The sequence below is a fragment of the Haemaphysalis longicornis genome, unplaced genomic scaffold (assembly GCF_048455015.1).
Source record: "Haemaphysalis longicornis isolate Haplotype H1 unplaced genomic scaffold, Haemaphysalis longicornis Haplotype H1 scaffold_3, whole genome shotgun sequence".
In the NCBI taxonomy this organism is placed as follows: Eukaryota; Metazoa; Arthropoda; class Arachnida; order Ixodida; family Ixodidae; genus Haemaphysalis; species Haemaphysalis longicornis.
Genome location: NW_027526335.1, coordinates 18,026,257 through 18,049,498, shown reverse-complemented (window position 1 = coordinate 18,049,498; position 23,242 = coordinate 18,026,257). Strand labels below are relative to the sequence as shown.

Here is a 23,242-nt window from a genome sequence, read left to right as displayed (position 1 = left end):
AACTGCGGTATATCCGATTGAGCTATTTCCTTTGGGTTATTCGTAGCGTCGGCTTTGAAGAGCCGGGACTCCGACGAAGGAATATTGAGGCCGCCAGCCCTGCTATTTCTCGGCCTTGCACCACTAGGGCAAGCTGCGCCAATTTTTTAGACCTGGTATACACTCAGGGATGTCCATCGGTTTGGTAAGGCTTGGAAATTTACGATCTCTAACCGCGCTGAAACGCAAAACAGTCGAAACCATTTAGCTCCGCATTCCGCTTTAAATTTAGTGCGGCGTTTATACTCATGTGCAGCTTCTGACATACATTAAATAAAAAAAATCAATCTGTGGTAAATGTGTAATCGGCACAGGTTAAAACACTTCATGCAAGAAATTCCAGACAAGTGGCCCCGCTTAGTACCTTGTGATAATCAATGCTCTTTATTCACAACATACCGCTGAGTAATGTTGAACACAACTGGCATCAAGTTGCTTGCACCCCATAGTTGAGTAGGCCTCTATACAATTTACAGCTTGATTATAATGGATGACCTAGAGCTGTTTAGTGACATCAGCGCGATGTATACCCTGCTGTTCTTGGTGCGTTGTTGAAGTCCGCGCGCACGTTTGGCAATATGTTGGCAAATGCAATAAAATCGGGGAACCAAACCGGTCGACTTTGTGACGCCCTGTATTTGTTTCTCTTGTTAAGTAGCGCTGATTACGCATGACTTGTGTTAAAGGCACAATAAATGACCTGGATGTGATAGCGAAAATCAGTTGAGAGTGCCTAATGATGTTATCAAATAGCGTGGGCCAGTGCGTCCGAACACTTGTTGTCGACTGTTGGCGATGGGTACTCATCGGAAGAACTGTAGAACCCGAACATGCGCTAATCAGTTGTCGGAAAGCCTCACGCGGAACAAATTATCGTTGAGAATACCCAATTGCTCGCAAAATGTTGAAGCCCAACTTCGGAAGCCTTCAAAAGCTCATGAAAATCAATTTCTGCGCTGCTGTGGTGGTCCCAAGTCGCCGATTTGTGCGCGATGAACTGTTCTTCTAGTACTTCGTTTTACACGCTGCATGCGGCGCATTGGATGCTGCGTTGCACCCCCCCCCCCTCCCCTTGCAATACGCCCACTGAGCCCGCCTAACTCATAGAATAAAAGTGACAATAGGCGGAGAGGCCTGGCAGGTCCACCTCCCCATCGGGGACGCGAAAACGTCCTTCCAAGGCCCTAATGTCTATTTTCACTTTTATTCAGACAGTGTCACGTACACAGAGAGCGGATTGCTGGGAGCAATGTAGCAGCCACTGTTCTGCCCGCAGTTTTTGAAATGAATAATAGGCAGCAATTATTATTGAAGGTTTACTTTACGAACTAAATCGAGAAAAAAAAAATCGTACGAACCTAATTCTCGCACGATTGTAGCCTTACTTTCTCGCCTGATATCAAGTCAGGCGTAAGGTAATTTGAAAAGTAAAGGAGTGTTGTAAAATGATTGCTCAATTCCTCCCGGTCTCCTTCAAGTACGTTGTCTAAACTGAACGAATAAGTTGCGTATGGGAGCGTAAAATCCTGATGTATTCTGTATAAAGAAATTAGTTCTACTCTCGAAGGGTAGAACTAATAGGGTAGAAGCGCTTTACAGGCACGTTCTTGTGTTGGGTATTGGTGGTTCCTCACTGGGCAAAGCACCCGGTGATTGCTGCGCCGCCAGAGGAGGGTGCTGCTTGCCAATGACAACACTCTTAATTTCCGTCGTGTTGCTTGCCGTACGTATCATCGCATTGATGAAAATGTAAAAGTGAGCGTGCACGTCACCGCGTTGTCTTTTCTGCTCCCACGCATTTGCAGCGATTTAACGTCTTGAGAACATCTTGTAAATCAAGGTCTGTAAACTAGAGATTAGCCATGAGTCGTGCGGAAATCACATTTCACACTGGTAGTAATGCCGCCTTTGATGCGAGGTTGTGTGTTCTCAGACGAAAGCGTGTACGCGAACGGCACCACGTAATATGTGCATCGGTGCACGCGAGCACAAAACAAGTGGCAGCTGAGAGTCGTCGCGGTTGTGTATGTGCTCAGAGGTAAAACGCGCCAAACCAATTTCTAGGAGGCATTGGCCAAACTCGCTTGCTCCTCTGAAAAAGAAGGAAAGAAATTCAAACGGACACGGCACCGACGGTTGTCACCAAGTCACATCCGTTCACGTTTCCACAATAGTCTTCGATGCCCGAGCAGTCACACACGCACCACACATTCGCGCACACATTACACACCTAGCACAGGTCTCGCTTTGTACAGGGTGGCGTGATTCGTGGCGTCTCTGCCATTGCCGTGTTTCACGGTCCTCGACGCCACCACAGTGTCCCGACGTTCAGAGCGCACCAGCATACTTTGAAAGGCCCGGAACTGGCCAACTTGTAGATGATGGAAGCGTAGTAGACCTTTGTGGTATGCTGCTGACCGTCGGCCGCTGAAGCCGCCCGTTTGCTGAGTCGCTCCGTATCACGTTTGTCTTCAGCGCGCACGCGTGAACGTCAGAAAACGCGCACAGAGAGCTTCACCGTCGATGGCTGACCCGTCCATGGCCCCAGGCGTTGGGACTGCACGGCGCAGTTGCAGCTTGCACCGGAGGCGCTCGATTTGTTTCCCAGGCGTTACGAAAGACTAGGCCTGTTTCAGGTGACCCGAGCAGCTGGTCTCCCGTTTCTTGCTAACGCTGCGTAAAGAGGTCGGAGGCCGGTTGGTGGCAAGTAGGGTATCTGAAAGGCACTGCAATAGCACGTACGAAAGTGTCCCAGATTGCTTACCTGGACACTGGTATATGTGGCCATCTGACCGGGGTGGCCGTGGTGTTCGTTTGACCGTGGCATAGAGGGGCTCGTCCTGCGTGATACAGGTGCACAGACGTAAGTTCCATGCGGCACTAATAACCGGCTCCCGGTGATTGTTTAATAGACTGATACGACACAACTTAAAAAGCCTTTTCTACGGAGGGGGCGGAGTGATGGGGGGGGGAAGAGTTGAAGAGCCGCCCAGTGTGCACCCCACATCTTCTAATTACAAGCATAATAAAAAAAAGATCCCATTTGCCGCTCTTCCTGTGACAGTCCCTATAAATCGTTCCCTTTCAAATGCGTTTATGCAAGCGAATCGGACACAATCTTGCATCCTGCCATAGTTGGTCGGGCATTTCACACCGCTTCCGATCACCTGCTCCCGCCTTGGTGCTGATTCTAAGGGTGCGTTCTAATTTCCCCTGTTGAAAAAGATGACGCCTCGCCTCCCTCGTGTCCATCATCATCATCAGTCTTATGTTCGATGAAACCACTCATCAGAACGGGTCTCAGTGGCTCGTCGTCCCTTTCTCCACATCCCCTTTAGACGGCTTCGTTGCCGTCTTCGCGGACAGCCCACCATGTTAAGCCCCCTTCCATTTCGAACGAAGCAGTCAACGAAGAGTGCTTCGAGGAGACGGCATCAAAGTCAGCAACGATGCAGGCTACCTTCGCTACCTTCCTGTCTAAACTAATAAGTGACGCCAGCGCCACCTTTATGCGTATTAATGTTGTAACGAAAGCACTTGTTTTCTTATTGAAAGAGTTAGTATAAGTTACTAGTGGTGAATGTGAATTTGTTTAATTTTTAAATCACGTGATGTTTGTAATAATAACGGAAATATTATTTACGAAACGTGCGGCTTGCGTTTGTCACCATGTCTGCTACGAGGTTGTCTGCGTTGGTGTTGCGTTCGGGACCACTGCGCCGTTCCAATTTTATTCCTTTAGACGTCTAGTTAAAGTGCTTCGTAAGCTGTCTACCAAGCTGTCCGCGAGTTTGAACGCAGCCTAAGTATGCACTAGGACAGGGCTCCTCGCAGTGCGACAACGACTGTAAACGTGGCTCAAGTTGCTGCCGCGTCGACGTAATGTAAACGGCAGGACCCCCGCATTACCCCTAAAGTCAATTTTTTTCGCAATATCGGAATACTTGCGTTTTAAACTTCCTTATTATGCTTCGCGCCACAGTAAGCGAAAAAAAAAAGTTTCACCCAGTGTGAAATCCGCTGAAACAGCGGTGGTTCGCTTGTGTCGGCTAGAACATCATCGGGCGCTCACCCGAGAACAGCAGTGCCATTGCCATGCAAATTGCACGGTTCGCGCAAAGGAATCGGCAGCTAGACGTCAGCAGCGGGAGACACCCACCTCTCTCTCCCCTAGCGGGAGGGAGACGAACCCTCCCTTGCGGGACCACTGCGCCCGCTATCAGTGCTCCGGAACCGGTTTCTAATGCTCTATTGGGTGGTCGCTCTGATACTCTGGCTCGGAGTATACGCCGATGCGGACACTTCCCCCAATCCGAGCAAGAGTCACTGCTCCCAACCGAACGTGAAACCGATCTTGGAGAAGCACGCGACCGTGGCGCCGCGGCGCGGCCAGCACGGCTACTGCAAACTGCCAGGCCGGCTGCGGTGTTTCAAGCTGCTGCCACTGCTGCCCTCCTCGGCGTTGATTTCGCCCTGCGGAAGCAGCGGAGACGGTTCCCCTACACTTAATAGGCGTCTCCGTTTCGACATGATGCGGAGATGCCTTCAGTAACAGCAAAAACGTTGAAATAGTCCCACAACAAACCGCTGGCTAGGCCTCAGCGAACGCCACTGACTAGGCAGGCGAGTATGGGCGAGTCGCGGCGGCCGGGTTCACGTGACCCGATCGCCTCCAGATTTCGGCGGCGCTCCCACTTCGAGTCAGAGCAGTCGGAGGCGCTCGCAGTGGAGGACGATGCTCTGAGATGACCAAGCGTATACGTCGAGCGCTCGATTTCGAACGACCACCCGAATACAGCATAAGAGGTCGCCTGCGTGACGCACGACCTACAGCAGACGGAAAAAAAAGGCTCGACCTACGACAGCTCCGCTGTTAAAACTGCATGCCGCACGGCAGGCAATGTCCTCGTGGCCATCCAAGCCGGATAAGCAAACAAGTTCTTACAAATACAAAGGAGGTTACGGAAAGGCGACTTGCCATGTGGTCTGTCCTCTTCTCGGGCCCCCTTGTGCCGAGATGCGTGGTGGCGTAAGGCGCCGGGAAGAAGGCACTGCTGGAGCACTCCTTGCCCACCTTGCTCTCGAGGTCGCTCATCTGCATGGCCTCTTGCATGCCATTCTTTCGGGTGCCGTACAGCGAGCTTCCTGCGGTGCGCAAAGGAGGGCAAGGAAGGAGAGACACGACCGACACTCCTGGTAACTTTATACACCGCAGCACATTTGCATTCGCATTCGGAGCGCTGTGCGACACCATCATTGCGGTCACGCTTTGTAGCAGCTTGGGCGCAAAGGATCTGCATTACTTCAGATCCGCGGAGACATCTGAAATAATCCCTCGTTAAATCAAAGTTGTAAAATCCGCTGAAAATTTTGAGATAAGAGTAGTTTCGATTTAAGCGAAATGCCGAAAATTTGTGGCCAGGTCCCTGAAATAAGTGCTAAACTAAACTAAACTGGTAACTAAAGCTCCAGTGCACAGGGGAGCTTTCGTAATAACGGCAAAAACGTTCGCTGGAAAAATGAATTTTTATTATTGCGCAAGAAAGAACTGTGTGGTGCTCGCCTGTTTCGCGTTCGCATCTCGTCCCAGAAAAGCGTTCTCGAGCTGCTGAATGCATCGCATCAATTGTTGGTCGCCACCCCTACATTCTACCTTGTTGCGAAGCAGGTGCAGCATCTTTGATGTTTCTGTCACTGTAGGCACTTCTCGATGCAGCTTCGTTTCATGATAAGCTGCATCGTCCACAGCCCTCTCAATGATGTAGGCGTCGGACAGCATTCCGTTAACGGGAACAATGGTGTAAATTTGCCTTTAACGACCACATTCGGCACGTAGTGGGAGCTGAAGGTTAGAACGAAGACCTTACTAGCTGCTTGTAGCGGATTTCTCCTTCTGTCCTGTCTGTCAACGTTTTTAGATATCCGTGGTCCCCTGAAAAAACGTTTCGAGATAAAGGGGGGCAAATACATGGCGCCTATGGGACGTAAATGCACGGCGAAAAGAAGTTTTGACTTAACCGATATTTCGAGACATCCGAGTTCGAGTTAACGAGGGATTACTGTACTGACACACTTGAAATGCTAACATTTACAGCATCAAAAAACGTGCTTCATCAGGTGTTACTGCGCTTCTTCCAGAACCATATTGGCAAATAGACTATCATTCTCTAAGCGAACCGTAGTGGGCTACTATGGTTCGTATAATAAAGTGGATAAATTGCATCTCCTTAAACAGCTTTACAACCGAAAATAATTTGCAAATTCAGACCCTTGGTTGCATTGCAAGCATATGAATTTTCTAAGCATTCATGCTTGCATTAAAGCCTTGAGCTTGAAAACCTCGCTTCGGTAGACGAGAAGGAAGGCTTTACGAATTTAGCATGCGGGCTCGAGTATTTGCTGCGGCCAACAGCTGTAATCAGATTCCCGCGGCACAGCGCCTGGCTTCTGTAGCTCGCCTGTGGAAATCTTTCATGAATGTCGCGATGAGCGCGTGGTCATTCGCTCAGATTAGGCAGATGAACCTGAGATTCATTACGAACGATGTATCGCCGCACCTCCTTTTCTTGTTAAGTAGCCCCAGAGCCTTAGTGACGGGTGTAAATACTGTGTGGCCAAGCAGAAAATCTGCGTGAGTTGGTGTTTTTTGCATCCTTACGTTTGACAGTGAGCGCGCACAGACTGGCACACAAGAGGAAGCTACGTTTGTTTGTTGGGTCTCTGCGTGCGCGCTGGTGGGACGTAACAATGCACGAATTCGCGTGGTTAGGGTTTTGCCTCATCTCATTTACCTAATCTTAATTACAGACACTTCAGTTTAAGAATAAATTTTATACCAAAACAATGCAATCTGTCGCCTCTTCTCGATCTTGTTTTTAAACGTCACTCGATCTACTAACCTGATGTACCTCAGTACAAACGCATACGCTGCTACATTCTTTTTGAACGAGTTGTGGAGTATGCGGGCTCTTATGCACAAAGTTGTAGACGCATAAGAAATCGTAAGAGTAATTTGTGATTGTCTCGCGCCTTGGTTACCTTCCCACTTTTTGCACGGGCACCGGCCAATGACGAAATGCTCTTGCGTGCGAACAGCTTTGTGAATCTGAATACTTTTTTCATGCCGTCAAGGTACGTTGCTTCAGGTTTTCTGCTACATCTCAAATACGTCGTTTTTGTTCATCGGGTCGTGCATTTTCACGCAGTCTGTCCTTCCGCCGCACCCCGTACTCATCGTTGATGGAGAAGTGAATCGTTTTTTGTCTACACCTCAGACCGGCCAGCGTCTGCATTCTTTTTAGCACGACCCTCGCTCTAGCTGTCGTTTTACAAGCAGAATGTCTGTCTAGCCGTTCTAAATGCAACGTAGAAGTCGTCCACAATGTTGGTCACACCCCAAGCCTGAGTTTGGGGGCGTGCATGAGCGAGTGAAATTTTCGCGTTTGCGCCGAGGCCCTGAGTCCGATTGCGAGAGGCTTACCGTTGGCGTACGTACCACTCTGGGAACTGCCGGAGGAATGCTTTCTGCGGACGACCATGCACACGACGACCAGGAGGACGAGGACGATGACCAGGGACACCACGACCGGGACCACCACGGTGGCGTCGGACACCACCGACGACGTCTCGCGGTGCACCTCGGTCCGCGGGGTCACCTGGTCTGCCGCTGCAGACGTTCGTAAGCAGCGGGTCAAATTGGTCACTTTGTACGCACACGTAACAGACGGTATCAGAGCGGACACTTGAGAAACGCGTCTTTAGACGAAACGAGTGGTCTTTGTAAGTACCCGTTCCGTCTGTCGCAACACCGGCGAGGGCGCACCTCAAGCCCATGGTTTCGGCCGCTCGAGACCGAAAAAGAGCCCTTTAAAGTAAACGTCTGCATTATCGGGCAGTCAGATCCGCGGAGGGAAGCGGGGCGTATGCGAAAAGGGAAAAATTTTGCTGCCTTTTCCCCGCGAAAATCGCAAAAGTGTGCGAAGTGCATTTCTTTTCAATGATATTTTTGCCGGTTCGTGTCCCTTAGCCTGGGTCTTCGGGCGCGCGCTGTTCCTGGAACCTTAAACTGCCCCAGCTGCCGCCACTTTCTTGTAAAGACCTTTTTAGTTTCTTCGTCCTGGGAGCAACCATTTCACCAGTGGGCTGTGCTAGCGGATCTATGATTGGCGCAGTGGACAGGATGATGTAACTGCGCATGCGCCACACAGCCCAGGATATGGCCTGATCCTATTAAAGATTACACGTGAAATGGTCTATATTAGCGTGAATACATTGTATTTAAAGTATAATCTTAAGATTAAGGATATAATTAGATTTATGGATTTATAGATTGCGAAAACGCAGGGTAGAGAAGTTCCCTATTAGGAGGGGACACCATATCGCCGAAATTATTTACAGCATGCCTGTACGGGGTGCTTAGGGAGCTTGATTGCGACTGATTTCCCTTATTCTCCCCGTATCCCTCAGGGACCGCATCCCTGGCTTCTCCCATGGTCAGGGACACGGGAGAAGCCAAGGATACGAACAAATGGGGTGTATTTGAGCCACTTGAGATTTACGGATGACATCGCCTCGTTCAGTGATTCGGGAGGAGGCGTGCAAAGAATGTGACAGGAATTGCACGCAGAATGCTTCGTGGTATGATTAAATATAAATATAAGCCGAATGTACGTGTACAGGTTCGTGTAGAAGTAAACGGAGCACAGGAGCGGTGGCCGAATTGCATCGCGGCGCCTCCTAGAAACGTTGAGGGGAAGCAACGAGCGCCGTTCTAGGGATGCGTGCGCACTGCCCCCGCTGATAATGCGAAATCGTCGCTCTGCTGGCGTGTCTGACTGGCCGGGCTAGTTTTCAAGGGGCAGCGCTTGGCTGTAGAATGGCGTTGTTGGTTACATTGCCGCTCGCCGTAATCAGAGGAGACCAAATCCGTCGCCTTGAAATTCGGAGAAGCTACGCGCTTGAAAACGTGCCTTGTTACGCTCAATGCATTGCAGCTTTCGGTGTCCTACTCACCGGCGCCTTTTTATTATCTGCCTATTAGGTTTCACTGGGCCTGCCTTTATAACAAAGTACAAATAAACTGACAAAAAAATGTAGCTTCGGAATAGAGCCAACATAAACTAAGAATAAATCTCTAGGATTTGTCCTTTTCTTAAGGAATCCTAGCTGCTTCAGAGATCTTGCTTTTATTTTGGGTATCTTCGTTGGTTCCTAACTAATGGCTCTCAATGATGAACTCAGGAGTACGAATGGTAAATAAAAAATGCGTGTGCCCGCAAAAATTTCGCATGGTAGGCAAACAACACCACGTGGCTTGCGTCGAGGACATCGATGGCTGCACTGTATTGCGCGTAACAAGGCATGCTTTCAAGGACGTAGCTTTGAACTCAAAAGCAGCGGATTTGGTCGCCGGTGATTGCGGCGAGCGGCGCAATGTAACCAGCACCATTCTGCAGCCAAGCGCTGCCCCTTGAAAACTGACACGTGCAGTCAGACACACCAGCAGAGCAACGATTCAGCATTATCAGATAGGGTGGCGGGACAGTGCGCATGCATCGCCAGAACGGCGCCCGTTACCCCCGTCGGCATTTCTAGGCGACGCCGCGACGCAATTCGGCCACAGCTCGCGTGCTCCGTTTACTTCTGCGCGGATGTGTACATGTCGTATATGTCGTCTACGCGTACATGTCGAAAGCGCCCACTTTTGACCTAGGCAATGAAATACTAGATGTCGGTGAACATTGCTATCTTGGGCAAGCTGTAAGCGCCGACCAAAACCACGGCCAGAAGATCTGGCGTAGATTTATTATGGGCTGGAGAGCATTCGGCAAACACCTTGAAATAATAAAGACTAAATAAAATGTATAAAGCGGGAGGTACAAAGCTAAACTGAAAGGTACGAAGGTATATAGAAAGGGGGTAAGACATCGCTATAAACACGGCCTCACACCCACTCTTTGTAGTGGTCTTGGCCTGCCTGGCTGCAATCACTCGTCCACTGCACAGAACTGCGATCACCAGCTACCATCGCCGCTTCCTGCAATCCGGCGTCTCAAGTGGACGGCTGTCAAACAAGAGGCGCTGCCCTTTCACAGATTCCCGAATCGGTGTCGCACATCTCCAGTTCTAGCGCCGACAGTGTTTTCCACCTGGCAACCTGGTACAGCGAGCGACACTCTTTACGAAGTACGAAAAATTAATCGGCACTACTCCGCTGGACCCACGGCGCATGACATCGCTATCAACGTGGGCTCACACCCCGTTTTTGTACAGGTTGGTTACTTACGCTCTGCTGTTTGTTACCCTACCCCGATTAGATGTGTTATTGCGGTGTCGTGCCCCGATACTGTGTTTGAGGGCGCTGCTTCTGTCAGGGAACGATGCTTTTTCTGATTTCGAGCGCGTGTGTAAATGTTTGGCCCGTATGCTGTTAGTGGTCTTGGAGGACGTTGACAGCAACCCTGGCCCTCCTGGTTCTGGTGACACTCCTGGCCCTTCTGGGCCTGATGACAGCCAATCTTTTCAGGTCAGTATTGATGGTTTCTATGATATTGTAGGGCGATTTGCAATTAAGTCAACAGCAGTTTTTACGTAAACTAAAATAAGCCAAGGACCAACAAGTTACAATTCGCACCGCATTAGTAGGGTTACTAAACGGGGTTACCGTTGTTGAGAGCGACGTTGACTCGATGAAGCAAAGTGTGCCCACAATTTTTTCTGAAAATAATACTGATGGTTCCTTAACACGGGTAATCACGCAGATAAAAGTACAACTAGAAGACGTCAATAACTGATCTGGCACGAATAATTTAACCATACATGGAATGAATGACATTGTAAATGAAAGCTGGGCTGAATCGGAAGGAAAAGTACGCTATTTCTTTGAAACACAATTGGACTAAGTTCCGACCGAATCGAACGAGCTCATCGTATTGAGCAATTCAGCCCAAAAATAAGAACCGTCCGACTGTTGTGAAGTTCTTCAGCTATAAAGATAAAAAGCGCATACTTTTCTGTGGGTCTAAGCTAAAGGACGCTGAATTTGCAATGTGCAATGATCTTATCCCTGCCGTAAGGTTAGCACACTCGAAACTTTTGCTACATGCGCGTACGTTAAATTTACCCCACCAACTGAGACATGACAGACTAGTTGCCAACAAAACAATCTTCGTTTACGATCCTGAGTGACACGGAATGGTCGCAACAAAAAGATAGCTCAAAGGGATGCAGTTGTCTACGCAACACGGTGCATGTGGTCGTCGTTGTGGGCGGACAGCTTTAGATACAAGAACTTACTACCCTTGAAGCAAACTTCCGTAGCATAAAGAATAAAGTTGGCGAATTTGCTGCGCCCTCTTCAACGAGTAAGCAGCACATTATTATTGGCAGCGAGTCTTGGTTCCATAGTCCGGTCGGGGACGCTGGAGTTTTCCCGTCTGGCTTTGAAGTATACCGTAGCGACAGAAATACCCAAGGTGGAGGCATTTTCCAGCTTTTCGATGCCAGCTTACAATCTAGTTCACTAACAGTATCTTTTGATCGCTTAGAATCTGTCTGATGTAACGTTCACTCAAACAACGGACGAGTCATTACTATCGCCCGCATGCGTTGATCCGGAAGCCTTCAGGTCTTTATCAGATTTTCTGTCGACATTAAAACATGATGACATACTTGGAGGTGATTTTGACTGGCTGGAAGTTCAGTGGTTTGATAAAAATGCATTCCACCTGACTCGTGTGCACTGAGTTTCCACCAGTTGGTACAAGCGAATGATCTTTTTCAATTTGTAACCGAACCTGCAAGAGAAGGAAAAGAACGCGCCTCCGTTTTAGGTTTGCTCTTTGCAAATAGGCCTTCACCGATGCGGGATGCTGTAGTCTTCCCTGGAATTAGTGATCATGACTGCGTCCTGGCCCATTTGCCACCAATTCAGTTGAGTCAATTCAGTGATGAATTATGGCGCGGAAACTTGGATACTTACTAAGCGCCCTTAAAGAATGATGTTTAGGTCGGCTCAATGGGCTACGAAGACAAGAACAGAAAGTAGCGCTTAGAAGTAGGAAACGTAAACGTGCATCTTGGATTACGGACCAAACTGGGATGGAAGGTATACCCTAGCTCAAGTTAAGAGGAAGATGCTGAGTTGGGCTGGACGTGTAATCCGGTGAACTGAAAACCAGAGCACATTCGGGGTAACAGAGAGGCTACCTAAAGAAGGGACTAGAAGTAGGGGAACACCAATAACTCCATGCAGGGATGGGACAATAAAACTTGGCGGCAAAGAATGCATTCGGACAGCGGAACGTGGGAGCGTATGGAGATCAATAAGACAGGCCTGCATCCTCCATGAACTTAAATAGGTCGATGATGATGACAATATTTTTCTCGTACAGCTTGCAAACAGTTTCTCCGTGGCGCCGTCACATCCTGGGGTCTCCGTACCGCTCGCCAGGGCAGCTTCGCCAGCTTGGAGCTTCAGAATGGGCGTCACATTCGCCGCCGAATGACGCTGCTCGCTGGCGTGTCTGGATCCCCCCGCCTCGTTAGTCATTGTCTTCCAGCCCCGTGACATTTACTCTTTTTCTACGAGTGATGACGTCAACGAGTAGAGAGAAAATGAACTTCTTTGTTGAGAAAAAATATTTATATATTGGAGTTTGATGAATGGCCAACGTGCTCGAACGCGTCAGGGTCCACAACCTACGAGACGACTCCTCATTCTGGTGAATGTCAAGTTCTACCTGAAAGGAACGGCTCGGGTTTGGTTTTAAACACATGAAGAGGAGTTCAAAAACTGCAATCTCTGCGAAGAAAAACTGCGCGATTTGCTCAGCAAGTCCGTCAGCCGCATCCTTTATCGAGTCTTACATGACCTACATTCAAGGCGCTTTGGCCTTCTGCTCGAAAGTGGACTCCAGGATACCGGACTCCGACAATGTTTGGCACGTACTGAAGAGCGCTGCTGATGATGGTTTTCATCTGCCTATTTGCAAAGAATATACTACTGTCGAATCGGTCTTGAAGGAATGCCACTAATTTGGTGAAGGAAACTGCCGCCATAGAACGCACTAATTCATGCAGGTGCCTCACACCGGGGCAGCCTTGCCACGTGCGGATGTGACAATGCCCCCCCGTCTACCACCGACACGTGACCCGATGGCAAATTTTGACACCCCGGCCAAGAGAGTGTGCTGGGAAATCGAAGCCATGGCCTCGGCTACTGTCCTGCAATACGGGCCCGACCATAATCTTCTAACCAAACCGAGTCACCTCTGTGTGTGCTCCGGCATGCCCGAGCATCTGCGAAGGCTTTCTAGCTCCATTTGCCAAAAACGGCACCCCTCCTGAACATCGCCAGCTGCTCACCTTTGTTGTTTTTTCTGGCGATGAATCTACCTTGTAGTTCGACATAATGTTGCCCGACTCAAAATAGGTTATCCGCGACGGGATATCCACTTCACAGGCAACCCAGACGCGTCGCTACTACCACCACCATCACACTACGTACTTCTCACCTGGATACTTAGTTCTTGGACCATTTCACGCCGTGTTGTACTCTCGGAGGAACAGTTGTACCCTTCAAGTGGCCCTTACCACATCACACACGCAGTTACTCTCGTAATATATGAAGCTGATGCGCTCACGCCGTCGCAGTCATCTCCTCATCAATGTCGCGACTTGTTCACGTCTCACGCCTGAACAGCTGGGCCCTTAGCCTTTTCGATCGCTTGCACCGTGACGGTGCTTCTGTTGCCAAGGGTCACGTAACGGGTTCTTGCCTCTTTGCCGAAGACCTGAACCTCGGAGCTGAGATTAGCAGGGGTGTCGGCTAAGGCAAACCCCTCCTCTACGGGTACATGGTAGTGCGCGGAGCGGGAGCTACGCCGGCAGAAGAATTGGAGAGGAAACGGAGGACGCTCGGAGGTGTTCGGAGACGCGCTGTCCCTGGGACCTTGGAACTGCCTCAGCTGCTGCTATCTTTCTCGTGCAGTTTGTGAACATCTCCTCCGCTGCAACGTCCTGATATAGTGCCCACGAAAAGAAATAGGGCAGCCTGGCTGAGGGAGCAAGTAAGGTGTAGATGACACGGGACCACACGAAGGACGGCTGTGGTCTGCCGCCAAGATGGCGGCCAACTCGGTCGAGCTATGCGTTGGTGGTTATTTTGAAGATGGGAGTTTAAATGCCAGTAGGCTAATTGGCTATGAGTTATAGCTTTACCCCTGCGGATAAGGGAGTCGTACTTCGTTTTAAAACCTGCTTTCAGGCAGCTTATTGGAACCCTGTGCGGCTGCCGGAGCGGCTGCGTTATCAGGGGCGTCATAAAATTTATTTTAAGCTGGGGTTCATGATTACGTGTTTCAGTGTCATAGTCAGTGTTATAGTTATTTTAGTGTATGCGTAATATAATGTGTGTAAGACACAGAGTACTGATCTTTTACCCTATGGGTGATGATCGCCAACAGCTCACTGGCACCGTTTAACTGCAGCGCATTATTTGGGAGCCTCAACCGCGTGATTGCTATATTGATAGGTTAATTTCTGGTTCGTCCGCAGGGCCCGCATTTCCGGTGTAGTACAAATAATAGAACTGTTTGTAATGCTTCGCAGACTTATTTGTAATGTAATCGTACATTTGTAGTTCCCCTTGGAGGGATGTTGAAACGCCGTTTGCCGGCTTCGATGCTGGTCATTAGCCTGTATAAGAAGTATTCATATTTTCCTTCAGGTCTATACATGTTTTGTAAAACTGCTGAGCACGAGGTCGCTGTTTCGATTCCCCGCCGCGGCGGCCGCTTTTCTGATGGAAGCAAAAAGCAAAAACGCCCGTGTGTGCGAGATTTCGGAGAACGTTAAAGATCCCCAGGTGGTCCAAATTATTCCGGAGCCCTCCACTACGGCGCGCCTCATCGCCTGCGTTGCGTCGGCGCGTTAAACCCTACAATCAATCAATCATGTTTTTTAAGCACCGAACCGCGAGCATACGCAAAACAACGAAAAGAAGTGAGAGAGTGAACTGAAGCAAGGTGTATATCCGGGCTAGTTGGTACTTCGTCGTCGAAATTCCCGTCAAGCGCCAATCACGACTTGAATAAAGATAAGGACAGGAAATAATAAGGACAGGAAAGAAGCGCGCTATCAACCGAGATTTATTTCGCCCTGACGGTTGTGCTTGACGCTTGACCGAAATATCCGCGGTAAAAGAGTGAATATACTATCAAAACAGAAAATCGAAGCTGAGCAACTGAAACAGGCCTGTACTTTTATTGAAAGATGAAGCAAGAACAGAAGGAAAAGGAGGAAAAAAAGGTTAAGCCGTTCATCCGTAATCTGGGTCGTCGTTACGAGAGGCGCACCAGAGCCGGAAGGAGGAGGAGGAGGAGGAGGAGGGGGAGGGCCAGGAGCTGCGCGGCGTACCTCCTCCGTGCTTGGAGAGCGTAGCGAAGGCGTACTCCGCCTCCGTGACTCCGGCGCTGTTGTGCGCCGTCATCTGGAGCGTGTACCAGGTGCCCGGCGCCAGGCCCGGGATCTCGAGCCGCTGCGGGTCCGCCCGCTGCGTGCTGCTCGCGGCGGCGGCCTGCTCAAGCGTTGTCCAGTCGGCGTCCTGGCGCCGCCGGTACTTCACGGTGAACTGGTGGATCGGGCAGCCGCCGCTGTGCCACGCGCCCAGGAGCACCACGGCCGAGCTCACGTTCGTATGCACCAGCGACTGCCGGTCCGGGGCCACGGGCGCTGCGCCACAAGCAGCAGCACTCTAATATCAGGCCGGCATGCAGAATATGTGCACGTCCACAAATACAATGCGTGTACCTAAACGTACGCAATAAGTTTACCCACACGATACAGCTGCGCATCATGAACGCGCTAGTGCAAAAGGTTGTGCGCGCGAGCATCTGTCACACTCAGCTTTATTTGGTACGCAAGTCCATTGCGACTGATATTAAAAGGAAGATATATTCACACCATCATTTGCAAACATGGAGGAAACGAAATGGCTCTGATAGGGTAACTAAGGCGGATGCGGAGATGGTTATCCCTGCGTATCTCAGGGATAAAGAAGGTGGACGGCTGCTGGCTTTCTTGCTTGTCTTGTAATGTCATGCATCGCATATTTACTTGAGCAATGTATCGACTCCCAAGCCACCTGCAAAGAATCAATCCGCCATGACCAGCACCGGCGCACAGCTTTTCCCAACAAGCGTTCGACAGCGGAAGGCACACGTTCCACGTTACTGGACTCCCGGACACGAGGATATGACCGGAAATGAGCGGGAACATACGCTTCCCGTTACGTCTATTTACGGGGCACCTGACCAACTCCTCCCAACCTTAGCCTAGACGATGCTAAGCCGCCTTTCAGTCCGAACGCACACCCCGTGCCCACCATCTCACGTGCAGCGCAAGGTATAGTCTGTCCTGCCCAACATATATCAAAGGAGTTGTGATCGGCCCACAATGTTGGCCCGCATGTCTAATCGTACACCTTCATCCAAGCGAGGCTGGCTGACCCCAGCGCAGCGACGTAGCTGCTGCTGGCGTCCAGAGCGAAGCAAGCCTTGGCCACAGCTTTCGTAGAATCCCCGGACTACGGGTGTTGGGAAATTGGAAAAAAAAAAAAATTACGCTCACACTAACGCGTAAGACTTGAAGGTAGCGAAGCTGTACGCAACATTTACGACCATCACGAAGGTTTCAGTCCACGATTGCAGACGATTTGCTTCGTCGCTGCCGCAACGACCTGTACTCCATCATTGATGCTGTAAGTGTGCGCTTGCTTCATTTTTTTTTTTTTTTTGAAGTGATAATCATTGGACATCACCTTGGAGGGGAGTACGCTATGACGTGTCTTTATCGTCCCGAGCAAGTGTTGCCGCGATTACGGCGAACGATGCAGTTTTTTCTTTTTTTGGCCAGTGTTGGCCAATCTCCTAAAGTGGGTATGCTTGGCGTGACATATGTGCGCCAGCGGCGCTGGGACGTCCCCGCGAGGCACGCACAGACGAGGGCTTGGCATTTTCTTGGATGTTTAACTCCAGGGCGGTTGCCGCAATTTCGGCCAATCCCCCTGCGTGGGTATGCTTGGCTTGACAAACGTGCGCAGTTGACACTGGGTGGTCGTCGCGAGGCACGCACACACGAGGGCTAGGCATTTTCTTGGTTTCGTTAACTGCCGGGCGGTCGCCGCGAGGGCCGCGCTCACGTGCGCGCGCTCGGTACTTTATTGGTATTTTTAACTGCGGACACACAAAAAAATACGATTGGATAAAGAGCTTTGGTGTAAAAACAATTCTTCAAAGAGAAGTTTATATCGCCAAAACCTTTTCGAACCACTAAATCTGATAACACATTTCATGCTTATCAAAATTTTTCAGCAAAAAAAAAAAAAAAAACAAAAAAACATTCGGAATATTCGAGGCAAAACATCAGTGCACAAACTGGTACCCGCAGTGTTCTTCTAATTGAAAATAAATGTGTGTGTGTGATGTTTGAGATAGTAAATAAAAATAAGCGTTGAAATTAATATTTTCGCAAGGGCTGCGCGGGTCGATTAAAAATTTTAACCCGAATAATCGGCAGGTTTTAACGGGTAATTGATCAATAATTCGGTTGCGTTTGTTTGTGAAGAAAAATAATAAAAAAAGAAAAAAAAATACCAGTATGCTTCTAGGCTTGGTCACAGACATTCTAGGTCATGTAAACGTGGCATCGTCATGGCGCTGACGTGGCTGGGCGCTTATCACCGCATCCGTCTCCCGCACTATTTATTGAATCAGGATCATTTGCACTCGTCGTAATTGCAGGAGATTAATCGAGGTTTACTTACGCCAGATTTACCGTGGTATTCTGAGTCGTTCCACCACTCGAGCCTCCAGTGAAGAAGATCCTTGAAATCGATTTCCCCATGCATAAACATTGCGGAATCCTCCCCTCAGCAGAGTGGAGGGAGCAAATGGAGTGGAGGAAAGTCTCAGAATACGGCCCTTAGTCTATGCGACGCTATAAAGCGGTGTGAGTGCCCGCTCGCACTGTTTTGAACCGTGTATATTTGTATTAGCAATAGTCACTTTCCCGTATGTCTTAGCCATCACCTTACGGCTTTCATCACTATAATCTGGGATCATACTTGCATCGTTTCCTGTTGTGACGTAAGACGGGTCACTTGGACACCAGTATTATCCTCAACTTGTTTGCGCACAACTTTAACATCGTACTCTTGGTTCATTTTGCTCACATGGCTTCAGCCGATTAAATGGTTAAAAATATAATTGCGACTGAAGCATAATTGATTAATCGGAAGGTTACTCGATCAATCGCCCACCCGTTATTTCACCCCCCCCCCAAAAAAAAAACCCAGCTCGCGCGAGCCTGGACCTCGTATCAGTGTTTCAAGCATGGCCACCGCGATCAGCTGCCGCCAGCTGACGCGGAGACCCTGTTAGAAGTTCAACTGTGACGAAAGCATCCAGTAGATGGCACGAGAAGGGAAACGCGGGAAAATTGAATGGACTTTACCGAACCTCCTCCGTGTTTATCGTGGGAGGATGGAGAAGGAGTGGTGGGCGGGGAGAGAAGGGAGACGTTTACATGGTCGATGCGGCAGAAGGCTATCGTCTTTGGACGACGTCTGCAGCGAAGTGAGCTAATACGCGGCCAGTTTTTAGTTGCGGACGGCGACTGGGTCACGAACAGAACCTGAAGCGGACCCGTTTGCTGTAAGAGGCGGTGATTGACTGTGACCCTCACCGGCCCCGTTGGTCTTGACGGTGACCACGTCGCTCGTGTCACCGGTGCCCGCTGCGTTGTAGCCGCGCACGGCGAACTGGTAGGCAGTGCCGCACTTGAGCTTGTCCAGCGTCAGCGTGCTCTGGTCTCCCGCCACGTGCGTCTCGTGCCACTCGCCGCCGACTTCCTTCTGGCGGACGTAGTAGCCTGCGTGCATAAGTTGTCCGTGGTTGGCTGCAGTGTTCTCGGCGACTCTTGTCAGGATAACGCTCTCAAGAGACTGGTCGCAAAAACGTGTATTTGTAGCTTAACAATCATATAGCATGCCAGGTTACAATATAAGTGGCATAACTGGCGAGGTAACGAAGGGCAGTTTTTTCATCGCTGATAACTCTTGTTATAAAAGCAAGGAGAAGAAAACTGTTACTTATTATTATGTACAAAAATTCGGATTTATGCAGCACAGTCTGCCAGAAAATAAATACAAATAAATACAAACTTGCGCGATACAAACGTTTAGCCTATACGTTTGGCACCGCAAATGTGTACAGGCAATCCCATGTTTCAGCTTTACCACAATGCACTAGAGCGACCAGTCAATGCTGCCGAAAAAGCAAATTCGGCGAACAACAGTAACGTTCATAGCACTGGACTAAAAAAAAATGTGATCTGCGCTTTGGAACTGCGCAATGAAGAGCGTCACTCTTTCGTTGTGCAATGCTAAACCACCGACAGAATGTTTTAGCCGAATCATACGCATGACATCGTCATTCGCTCACATTTTCTTGTTGACGGCATGAATTGGGCGATTGAGCGCTTTGCGGTGAAGCTGAACCGCATGATTGCCTCAGAGTGTATGGTTATAGTTTTCGCCGTTAGTATCCACCAAACGTTCCTGGTCAGCATTTGAACAGATGCTACGAACGCACGTCCCTACCTTCGAAAAATTGTTGGCTGGTTTGATCCTGCACATAAATGTCGGTAAGCACAAAACTGGAGTTGCTGAGTCGTTTGGCTCGAACTTGATGATGATCGTACCTGTCACTGGGTTCGGATCTCCAGGCGGGCGCTCCCACTTGAGCGACACTGAAGTGAACGAGGTCCCGTCCGCTTGGAGGTACGGTGCAGAAGGCGGGTCTGCGCATGGAATAAGTCGTCTGAGAGCCCTCAACGTACCGTAAGAACGCGAATCAACTTGAGAATGACAAGCGGCTAAGCGAAGTCATTTTATGAATGACGTTGTACATTCATTCATTTTACTGAGAAAAAAAAACTGCGGTATTATACGCCGTCACTATGCGGCTGTTTCAGTCTGGGATAGCGATGACGTCGACCGTGTGCAGGTAACCAATAATCTAGAAAGAAAGAGAGGGAGAGAGAGATAAATCAACCTTTATGAGTCTGGGATTAGGAGGGGGGCGGGGGGTTAGTGGAGACCCGTAGGGCTGCCGCGACGTCCAGTTCCCGCGACATCACCATACAGCCGCCTGCCGCTGTGAAGAGCCAAACGAGCCTATGCGACTTTGTCACATGAACGAAAACGCTAAACAGGCACGCCTTGCGGCTTTGATACCCGGATAGAATGGTTTAAAGGACAATAAAGTGGGCTTGGAAGGACAGATAAGGCAGGCGAACGCTTCACGCGGCCCACAGACGCTTCTGCATTCATTGGCCAGGTCTGCAACAACTGCTATCACATTAAAACAATCTAGCACTGAAGATTCTGATTACTACATTCGGGCGCAAGTTAAAGGAGCCATGAAGACAAAATACAAGTTTGTGTTATTCGAAAGATTTCGTGTTTTATAGTGACCCCAAGGCTTGTGTGAATGCATACGGTGCTTTATTCACTGAGAAATTAATTAATTTAAGGTAAACTTTTAATTTCCCCCTAAATCGTGCGTTTTCGCTGCGATGACATCACAGGAACCGACCGCTCTGCACCCGATTGGGAAGCCTTATTTACCGTTAGTGAACCTAGATGGCGCCACCATACCGTGGGAAGTCGTTTTCTGCCCTTGGTTTGTTTTTGACCGTATTTAAACCTGGCTTGTTTTTGTTCAGGGAGAAAATAATCGTTTCGTGAAACATATTTCCCGCTCGACAAATATGGTCGTGTAAGACACCGTTGCTTACGTCAATCGGCCAGTGTCGTCTGAGACTACCCCAAAGCCCCGCACTCCTGTGCAGCTATAAACCAAGCATGGTGCGCGCAGTACCAACAGCAGTACGCATCGGTACTTCTATGCTTACGTGTGCTTTCGTAACTTCCACTGTTTGTCCCACCATTCTTACGGCTTTAAAAAGAATCTGCCCTAAATTTAAGCGCAAATAGCTCGTTCGGCAAGCTTATAAGTTCTGCCTAATTTGCGTTTGCTTTTGCCGGCCTCCGCCAATCGCAGAGCTGGCTGGTATGACATCATAGGTTCTGTTGCGGGAAATGAGTTGGTGGGTCACACGGTCATTCCCTTTTTTCCTAATTATCTAGCTTATTTGAGTGAAGTTGACGTTAAAAATGGTGTCAGTATGATTCTAACGAGTCAATCTTTTGAATGAACCAAACTTGTGTTTTATCTTCATGGCTCCTCTAACGACGGCGAAAGCTCCCGCAGTGTAACCCTCCGCTGAAGCGACAGTCGCGTGGCGTCAGCGCGGCCGCGCGCTTTGAAAAGAGATTGCGCGTGAGGCGTGGCATCGTATGCTTTTCTCACCTAGTCTGTTCGTCGTCGCTGCAGTAGCTAAGTCCAAGAAACACCGGAAACGACTCGCGCCACGTTCAGAATACTCGCAGTAACGCGCTCTTTGCGCCGCGCGGAGAAACACCCGCTAGAGGTGATGAAGTGCAGAGGCAACTTCCGTTGTTGTTCTTAATAGGTGACCGGTAAAAAGCGCAAAAGCTCACGGGTACGTCGTCTGCTCCAGCCACTTCCGGTTGGAGATCTCTCCTGCCGTTCCGTACGCCATCGGCTTTCAGGCGCGTGTGTGCGTGTTCATTTGTCACAGGGTGCTTACCTGTCAGATAAACCCCTAGTGGGGTCAATCGTTGTTAGTTATGGAATTCGCGACGCATGAGCGTTTTTTTCCCCGGTGAAAACAGATAAACAACAAGAACACACGCGCGTGAAACCGACGGCGTACGGGAGGCCAGGAGAGCTCCCGAACCGGAAGTGGCTGCACTCCGCGGGAGAAAACAATGTACGCATGAGCATTTGCGCTTTTTACCGGTCACCTATTTGTGCCCGAGTATGGAAGGCAGTGAGCAGCGTGTGGGCGGTGCTCCCGAGGAGCTGAGCGCGCACGAAGTAGTCCGGCTCTTTGCTCACCGCTGTCGAGGGTCTGGACGACCACCTCGTCGGACGGGGGTCCGGCGCCCTTGTTGTTGTATGCCTGCACGATGACGCTGTACTGGGTGAAGCGCGACAGCGACGTCAGCACGCACTCCTCGCGGCCCTCGGAGCCCAGCTCGAGCGTCTTGTAGATGTACGGGTCCGACGAGGCCGCCACGCGGTAGCCCACGTAGTAGCCCTTGATGGCGCCGAAGTGCAAATCCTTGCTCGGCGGCTGCGCCATGCATGCACGGGGAGTTGGCGTTGGTACTGCTCTCCTGCTTCGCTTCAACTCTACTATACTGCACTGATGTGGGTGGCCTAAAGTGGGGCTGATCAGCTGATCTCAGCAAAACTGTCAAGGCTACATTTACTAGCACATCGCTTGCGCTTTAGACCCGCCAAACATGTTAACGCAGGCGGATTTCGTTCTGTCCATACGAGGCCCATGTAAGAGCCAAGTGCGTCTTTCTAGGGTCTGGCGACATTACGTCGTAACCGCTCCGTTTGAGCGTACTTTCGAAAGAGCCAAGAAGTGCGCGACGAATAAATTATTGGAGGGAAATACACCATAGACATTTTTGTTGCACGGGGAAAATGTTAGATGTCCTAGCTTACCGACGTATAACTTGTATCCTGGAGGTCGGTCTCAAGTGTGTGAATTTTTGCGAGTTCGAAATGTTGGCAAAGGCAACTGGGGCGTCCGGGCTCTTACGGTGGAGCTTCTAGAGTTTCTATTTATGCTACACTGCTGTATTTTATTAGTTGATAATTTCGTTTCTTGGCTCTACTAAAGCGGGAGACAATATATATCTTTAAGCTGCTACTGAAAGCACTCCACGTTGATACCCCTTACCTTAAATCGCCACATTTACTCCTAAAAAAATCGTTAGCCCCTTGAAGTCACATACATGAGAGACATTTCTTGTCCGCAGTTTCTTACCTTCCACGTTATCTTCAGTGACTGCGAGCTCATAGGCTGGGCTCTGACTTTGGTGGGTGGGCCGCCGGGCGCTGCGAGGATCGATCAAAAGGAAAAGAAGGGGAATTGATCAAGGCGTCAGGAAATAATTCTTAGTGGGAAATAATTTGGACAGCGTAAAAATTTAAACTAAGAACTCCCATTCTGGCGACGTTCTATGGAGAAATGTGGG

General features: G+C 49.6%; 1 protein-coding gene and 1 long non-coding RNA gene across 3 annotated transcripts in view; one reads left to right on the top strand and one right to left on the bottom strand.

The window, feature by feature from the left end:
* Nucleotides 1-1,162: 1,162 nt before the first annotated feature.
* The window catches only part of LOC144174037 (cell adhesion molecule Dscam1-like), a 282,304-nt gene continuing 260,224 nt past the window's right edge, over nucleotides 1,163-23,242 (bottom strand). Inside the window, exons 18-26 of one of the 2 annotated variants that reach the window (XM_077702437.1) lie at nucleotides 23,032-23,102; nucleotides 22,086-22,323; nucleotides 19,801-19,899; nucleotides 18,784-18,969; nucleotides 15,457-15,771; nucleotides 7,520-7,705; nucleotides 5,018-5,184; nucleotides 2,804-2,879; nucleotides 1,163-2,712 (exon numbers count right to left, since the gene is read on the bottom strand). In XM_077702437.1, the coding sequence (XP_077558563.1) occupies nucleotides 2,672-2,712; nucleotides 2,804-2,879; nucleotides 5,018-5,184; nucleotides 7,520-7,705; nucleotides 15,457-15,771; nucleotides 18,784-18,969; nucleotides 19,801-19,899; nucleotides 22,086-22,323; nucleotides 23,032-23,102 (1,379 nt within the window). In that variant the 3' untranslated portion in view covers nucleotides 1,163-2,671. The remainder of the gene's footprint in view (nucleotides 2,713-2,803; nucleotides 2,880-5,017; nucleotides 5,185-7,519; nucleotides 7,706-15,456; nucleotides 15,772-18,783; nucleotides 18,970-19,800; nucleotides 19,900-22,085; nucleotides 22,324-23,031; nucleotides 23,103-23,242) is intronic. The other variant, XM_077702436.1, reaches the window with a different exon arrangement.
* Nucleotides 9,870-23,242, top strand: part of LOC144174038 (uncharacterized) — a 124,678-nt gene continuing 111,305 nt past the window's right edge. The window contains exons 1-2 of the long non-coding RNA XR_013323424.1: nucleotides 9,870-10,311; nucleotides 10,473-10,564. This is a non-coding gene — a long non-coding RNA (uncharacterized LOC144174038). The remainder of the gene's footprint in view (nucleotides 10,312-10,472; nucleotides 10,565-23,242) is intronic.